General features: G+C 37.8%; 1 protein-coding gene across 1 annotated transcript; it reads left to right on the top strand.

The window, feature by feature from the left end:
* Window positions 1-372: 372 nt before the first annotated feature.
* On the top strand, window positions 373-1,566 carry LOC140229227 (dual specificity protein phosphatase 2-like). Its single transcript, XM_072309501.1, has one exon. It carries the CDS (start codon window positions 373-375, stop codon window positions 1,564-1,566), a length of 1,194 nt encoding a protein of 397 aa, XP_072165602.1.
* Window positions 1,567-7,820: the final 6,254 nt, after the last annotated feature.

Below are 7,820 nucleotides of genomic sequence, written 5' to 3'. Positions count from 1 at the left end.
TAACAATATGTTTTGAAAACATAATGTGCTTTTCACTATTAGGCCTCTTAAGCTGGTTTATTTTTTTTTCTTCTTATGATTACTAGTAGTGTATCAATGTTATAAGAGGATGAATATCTGATATGTGCTACTTCAAAACAGTTGAAATGTAACAGTGAATTCTAGCCACTTGTGTTTCAATTCTATCACCCCTACATCAAGGTCTCAAAACAAGATTTGACAACATGACTTTCCAATGACTAACACCTGTCATTAATCCTGACTGTGGATGGTGTGTTTTCATGTATAATTGTCACTTACAGCCATGTTTGTTGTTGTTGTTGTTGTTGTTTCCTGCAGGATGTTGCTGTGGTAATTCTGTGGCCTCTCTTCATGGGTTGCAAGCACAGTAGGCCTGGAGTCAGTGCAGGGGTCCATCCAGTGGACAGTATCCCAATCAACAACAACAACTCTGTCAGTCATCATGTCAAGAATGAGCCCATTCTAAAAAACCATTCTGCTCTCCCTGTGGAGAAAGAAGTCAGTGGAAACCGGACAAACAATTCAGTCAAGTCTGTCTCAGATACTGCCATGGCAGGGAGTGGGAAGGCCCAAAGTGCAGCTCCTTCTCATCAGAGGATTCTGCCTGTACTGGAGAAGGATAATGCAGGACATCTTACACCACAACCAGTTCCTTGCCCTGAGGAAGTTGAAGGCTTCATGTCAGTGCAGGAGGTGTACAACTCTATGAACGATGGGCAGCGGTCGCCGTACCTGCACGACCCGTGTTACATGCTCATTCTGGACTGCAGAGATAGGGAAGCTTTCAATGAGCTGCACATCACGACAGCCAGACACAGCAGCGCTGTGGACACTGAGTACGATTGCCTGTTGGCCCAGGGTAGACTGGAGAAGTTCATGATGGTTGTCGTGTATGACGATGCCAGCACCACGCAGAAAGTTGAGCCCGGGCTGGCTGATTTTGTTCAGAGGTTGAAGGGAGCAAACGTGGATGTGCAGATCTTGAGCGGTGGCTTCTGCAGTTTTCACAAACTTTACCCCTTTCTGTGCAACAACCTCACCATTCGCTCAGAACAAGACAGAATGCGGCTGTTCAAGTCCTACCCCTCCATGGTGCTGGATGGGGTCCTGTATCAGGGCAACGTCAAGCACTCCTTGGACGAGGCCATTCTTAAGAACCTGGGCATCACACATGTCCTCAATGTCTCCAAGGAATGCAAGAATGCTTTCCCCAAGAGCTTTGCGTACCTCCAAGTTGCTGTGGAAGATGAGACATCGGCACAGCTGGAGCCAAGACTCCAAAGTTCTGCAAACTTTGTGGGTGAGGCTATCTCTGGTGGAGGTCGGGTCTTTGTGCACTGCGTCCAGGGGAAGAGTCGTAGCTCCACCTGCACCATTGCCTTCCTGATGTCGAACATGGGGTGGACGCTGAAAGACTCTCACGACTACCTCAAGGATCGGCGCTCAATCGCAGCACCCAACAGAGGATTTCTTCTTCAGCTGTCAAAGTTTGAGAAAGCCATTTTTGGGAAGGTTCTATCTTCAGTGGATGATCTGTACTTCTAATATATATTAGAATTATGTGAGAATTGATACTGTAAAACAAGAAACATTCACGGCATGAAACTTTTGCATATTGGAGCTGACAACCTTTTTTGCGGCGTGAAATTTTTGTGAATTGCCAACTAAAAAATTATGAGTATACCTTGTGTGTTCGTAGTAAAGAGATATGTTGAAATTTCCTTGCATTTCATTTTAAATCACAAATCTTGGCTCCTTGCAAAATTTGCCAAAGTTTCATTCTCACAAATATTTCTGGTTTTACAGTACTGTATTGTATATGTGGCAGACTGATATGTGGTATATTCGGTGGCATTTCTATTTTTCATGCAATTCACATGATTAACAACTTACAAAACTATTGCCTCTCAAGACAAAAATGCACTGTATGGGAATCCAAGGTGGAAAATGATGGAGTTTTTATCTGGAAAGGAATGATTCTTATCTTTCTTTCACTCTTGCTCTTGATCACATAAATGTGCTGTAAAATTTAGAATTGCTGTAGTCTTACCGTCCATGAACAAATCCATGAAATAGGTAGTAAGTTTACAATTCCATGTGTATTTGATATCAAGAGTGAAATACATGTATACATAAGGTGTGAAAAACATGTATAGTTTTGATAAAAGATATCCCACATTTTGATATTCATATATGAATGGAATGTGACATCATGATAACTGTTGAGTCTTGATTGATAAACTTGTATTCTAATTTCTTGCTTAGATTTTCTGTACTTAAAGATATGACCCATTTTAGTGCTGACAAAAAGCAAGAAAAGAAAAAAAAATTATAAAAGTTTGATGAGTAAACATGTACGTATCTCTGTTGTGAAAAAAATACTACATGTTTTCCTGACTAGCCGAGACATGATTTTCAGCTGTAGTGAACTCTTTCTGCATGAAGATCCCAATGATGTCTCTAAGTGAGAGCTACACGTACAATCCTGAAATAATTAGTTATATAAACACTAAATGTGTCATGTACAATGTATGTATGCATGCATTGCTATATGATTAGTGCGCTTAGAAACATTGTATTAAGCACATTACAAATGTAATGTATTATTATTATTATTATTGTTATTATTATTATTATTATTATTATTATTATTGTTATCATTATATGTGTATGAATGTGTGGGTGAGTTTGTGGATTAGTATAAAAATGTGGATTTCGGTACAAAATGATTATGCATGTTGTTAGTGAGGGTGGTATTGGTAAGTAGCTTACAAAGAAAGGCATTTGAAATGGATATCCACATTCAGTATGTAGAGATGTGGGCTGGTCACAGCTTGAATGAACTAACATACGCGTATTGTAAAACAATATTTTCGTGACATGAAATTTTCGCTAAATGGAGCTGACAGCCTTCTTGGCAGTGTGAAATTTTCACGAGTTGCCTGTAACATTCAATGCGTATAGCGTAGACAAGAACTTTCACATGCATTTTGATTTCGTGAATCTTGGCTCTCGCAAAATTTGCGAAATTTAAATGTACGCCAACATTCCTTATTTGACAGTATGAAAGTGTAAGCGGCATAGATCTGTATGTGTGGATGTTTGTGTATGTTCGTATGCGTGTGTGTGTGCGTATCTGTGTGTAAGTGCACTAGGCAGTATACATGGCACCTTGTCCATCGTGGCATTTTGAGTGACATTGTTGTGATTTATTTCTTCTGTACCTAAAAATCAGGAAGGCCAGATTGTAAGTAAGTTTTGATTTTTCCACTTTGGACAATACATTGCTTATTAAAAGCAACATTTCATCATCTGTATGAGTTGTACCCTTGGCTGTGAACATGCCATTTTGCTATTCAAGGGCTCAAGTGCTCTTTTATACTTCAGGCGATACATTTATCCTAGTGTGCTTTACCCATATCCAATAAATCTTGCAGTTGACATTCGCTGGATGGGACCATTAAATCATGTTGATGTTGGCAATTTTTTTGACTTATGAATGGTGAGATATGTCAAGAATTTTGAATCAAATGACATCAGGGGAAGATAATGCCTTGATCTCATTGACATAATTATGCTAGGTCAGTAGGCCTATATGATCGATAGGTTTAATGTAACTTAATTGTTTGTTTTCCATGCACACATTATTACCTGCATTTTGCTTCCCCTAGCACACATTTTAAAGCATTATGAGTGCTTATTCTGAAAGATAAGATTAGTCTTAACTGGTAGTGGTGTTGCTGTTTTTTTAATCACATGAATTACTGTCATTGTACTTTTCTTTCCATCCATTCATGTTTTCCTAAAACAAATAATGTCTTTCAAAAATTTCAGTGCTATTTTAAGTTGGTGCAAAGTATACAGATATTTTTATGTTATATGATGAAGGTTGTCACTCTGATTATGCAAGCTTTGATCACGACGTCTGTCAATTTCTTCATTATTATCAAAGTGTATAAAGTAACCATAAAATATTAGTTACGCCCCCCCCCCCCCCTGCAGAATTCCTGGATCCGCCCCTGATATGACATAAAATGCATGTGAAAAATAATTGTGTCTGTACACATATAATAACTTCATAGTAGGTATCACGTTTGTAAATCTAGCAGTGGTTACTTGCAATCTTTTGATTGTAGTGAAATGTTGTTTAAGCAAGCAATTGAATTTGTGTTTAATCTTGTGCACATGTTTTTATGTAACACAAGGTGATGTAGGGAATATTTATCAAGTGATTTAAAGAAAATGGTGTCTCTGAAAGTCATGTCAGGAGTGAAAGAAAAATGGTATTAGAATTAATTCATATACCAGCCTCTAGTTGTACTTATGGGTTTTTTTTTTTGCTTTCTACTTCAGTGTAATTGATTGAGTCTGAGCAAAACAAAAATGCAGAATTGAGCATCATAATGTAGGAAGGTTACTTTGAAGCTCGACAGTTGAATTTGCAATGATTATGAAACTGAAGATTCAGAAAAGAGGACACAATAGAACCCATGTACCTTTCTTATCATTTCATTCATTTAATGTCTGAAAATGGATAAAAGTAATTGCATTCATTCTATTTTAGTGCCTTAATGAATGTCCCAACGTGGCAAATAGTTGTCAATAGTGTGAATTTAACACTTGTATTATGTATCATGTGCACAAGGCTAATAGGTGCGATGTACACTGTAAGCTTAGAACCACCAAAATAATCACCATCTTCCTGCGCAGTTTATTATCTATAATATTGCAGAAGTTGAGGAATATTTTCACTAGGAAATGCAAGTAAATGTATTGTGAACTTTGTTCAGTCCGTGTACCTACCACTGATACAGTAATATAGTATCTAACTTTGTAGCTGAATTACTTCCATGATACTCATATAATGCTTAGTCAAATGTTTTGTGTGGATTGTGTAACAAAGACATCAGGTTCTACAGTCAGGGAAACATATCTGCCTTTCAGTGCTGAATTTTATTACTTTTAGAAGATACCAATTCTACAGATTTTTTTTTTTTCAGAGTTAATGCCCATCTGTTTTGTAAGGAATGAGTAGAAATTCAGTGTACCAGCTGTGAGCCCCACAATATCCAGGAGTTTAAGTATGCTTTTCAAATCTTCACCCCTGATGACATCGACAGTTCAATCATGCAATTATGCATGTCCTACACAATTCATCATGAAATCATGCGAAAGACAATCTTAGCCTGTGTGTCAGTGTATCAATAATGTCATTAATGCTACGTGATGAAAAATCACGAAAATGCAGAGATCATGTATTAAAGGTTTTTTAATGTGATTAGATATGCACATTGTGTGTGGATGTTGTTAATCGCGTTTGCAGTACAACCACCAATTTTACTGTGTTTAGTGTACTTATGTGTATAACCTGCATCAATAAGAGTAATTCTAGCAAATCCATCATTGTTATATTTTCATAGAGGAAGGGGGAGATGTTGAGGTTCTTTGTGCATTCATAATGTGTCTTTTGTTTCAATCCATTTCATTTGTTCTGTCTTTACCAACCTTCTCTCTGTTGAACATATATGATTATATTATTAGTATGAACATTACCATTCCTGCCTCCATTTCTTTGGGCAGGGTGTGACAGGCCTCACAACTGAATATTTATACATCTCTTTACAGTTCACTTCTCTTTACGGTTCACTTCATGTTAGTTCTTGTGTATTGTCACCCAAATGTACAGTACAGGTGTGTTGTTTGTTGGTTTTTTGTGTTGTTGTTTATTTGTTTTTCATTCCAATGCCATTTGACATTACTGGAGACCCAACATTTGCTCCTGCAATAATTGATCTGGTTTTATTTTCTCTAAGTGTAGGGTTAGGGTTGTGATAGGGTTTTATTGTCCCCGCCGAACGAGTTCGAGCAGGGGACTATGAAACGGGCTCCGTACGTGTGTGTGTCCGTGCGTCCGTCCGTCCGTGCGTCCGTGCGTCCGTCCGTGTGTGCGTCCGTGTGTGATCAAAATGCTCAATTTGCTACTTCTCTGTCATTTATGAGCCAATTTTGATTCTGTTTGCTTTATATGATAGCACTACATGGGAGCTTTAAAACTTCTACACAGCATTTCAGTTGTGTCCTTTGACCTTGACCTTTGACCTATATTGTACATTTTGCTACAAAATGCTACTCCTTCGCCATTTCTAACCCGATTTCGATTCCGTTTGCTTTATGTGATGGCACTAGGTGAGGGCTTCAAAACTTCTACACAGAATTTTGACCTTTGACCTTGATTTTTGACCTATATTGTGCATTTTGCTACAAAATGCTACTCCTTCGCCATTTCTAACCCGATTTCGATTCCGTTTGCTTTATGTGATGGCACTAGGTGAGGGCTTCAAAACTTCTACACAGAATTTTGACCTTTGTCTTCTTTGACCTTTGACCTTGATTTTTGACCTATATTGTACATTGGCTACAAAATGCTACTCCTTCGCCATTTCTAACCCAATTTCGATTCCATTTGCTTTATGTGATGGCACTAGGTGAGGGCTTCAAAACTTCTACACAGAATTTTGACCTTTGACCTTGATTTTTTACCTTTATTGCACATTTTGTTACAAAATGCTACTTCCGGCGGGGACATATATTACGCACCGCGTAATTTCTACTTTTCCTTGTGTGTAGTGTGATGAGTGGATTAGGATTAGGGTTACGGCTATGTTTGTGCTTAGGTTTTATGTTTTTCTTAACATGCAGATATTTCATGGGAGCAATTGTCGCAGGAGTGAATGTCATGAATCCAACTTTAGTATTTCTCCAGCGTCCCATTTTGATATACATTGTACACATTGTTATACTTGGAGTCATCTACAGTATATTCAAATGTGCTTTACATTTTGATATCCCTATGAGAGTGTACCAGTATGTGTTTATAAGAGTGCTTCATTAAATTAACTTAATGCACACTGAAATTGTGATACAACTGTATTTAATCAATAAATTTTATGCTTACAATTCACTCAAAAGTTTCTTGCTATATTTTTTATAGGTACAGGATGTATTAAAGAACCCCCCCCCCCCCCCCAATCCTGAGAGAATAAGGCAGCAAGTCATTAGCAGCATTTGTCTTATTTGAATGTCATGAACTGTGTGCAGTGTTGCTAATAATTCTATGCCTTATTCCCGTGGAATGGGGGGGGGGGGGGGGATGTAAGTGGCCATAGACAGCAGGTGGCCACTATAGACGGGCTTGACTGTATACTGTAAAAGTGGAAATTTTCGCGGTGTTGAAATTTTCGTGCATTTCGCGCTACCAGAAACTACCATGAAAATAAAAGCATGCAAATATTTTTACTTGCCATATGTTCCAGTAGTTGATATCTTGATTCTGTGGAATTAAAAACTATCTCTCTCTCTATCTATCTATCTATCTACATGTATTTATCTATCAAGTAATTATCTGTGTTTGCAACAGGGTACCTATTTGCGGCAGGGGGAGTTTCATTCATTGATAAAACAGCTAAAGAGTGTCAAGCGTGCTTAGTCTTACTTAAGAACAAAAGTGGGAGTTGTTCGCAAGTGTTATGGGTAGAGAACTCTTGCACCTGATTTGGCCTTTTCATCAACAAATGAAATGGCCCCTGCTGCAAGTAGGCACACTGTTGCAAACAAGGATGATTATATTTACATCATGTGCAAATATTGATGTGTGAGGTTTTCAACTTGCATCCAAAATTCATTGTGAGATTTATATTACTACATGGTATTGTAGAAATTCAACCTTTGTGCAGGTGAATGCAGTTAAATATAGGATCAATTACAACACAATAAAAAATATAACATTCTAAAAATTTAGA

Source organism: Diadema setosum, chromosome 5, assembly GCF_964275005.1.
Source record: "Diadema setosum chromosome 5, eeDiaSeto1, whole genome shotgun sequence".
Classification (NCBI taxonomy): Eukaryota; Metazoa; Echinodermata; class Echinoidea; order Diadematoida; family Diadematidae; genus Diadema; species Diadema setosum.
The sequence above is the reverse complement of the archived record's forward strand: the minus strand, read 5'-3'. Positions and strand labels throughout refer to the sequence as shown.

What these genes read in the sequence shown, in the direction of transcription:
- LOC140229227 (XM_072309501.1), top strand. Translation starts at nt 373, where the DNA reads ATGGGTTGCAAGCACAGTAGGCCTGGAGTCAGTGCAGGGGTCCATCCA.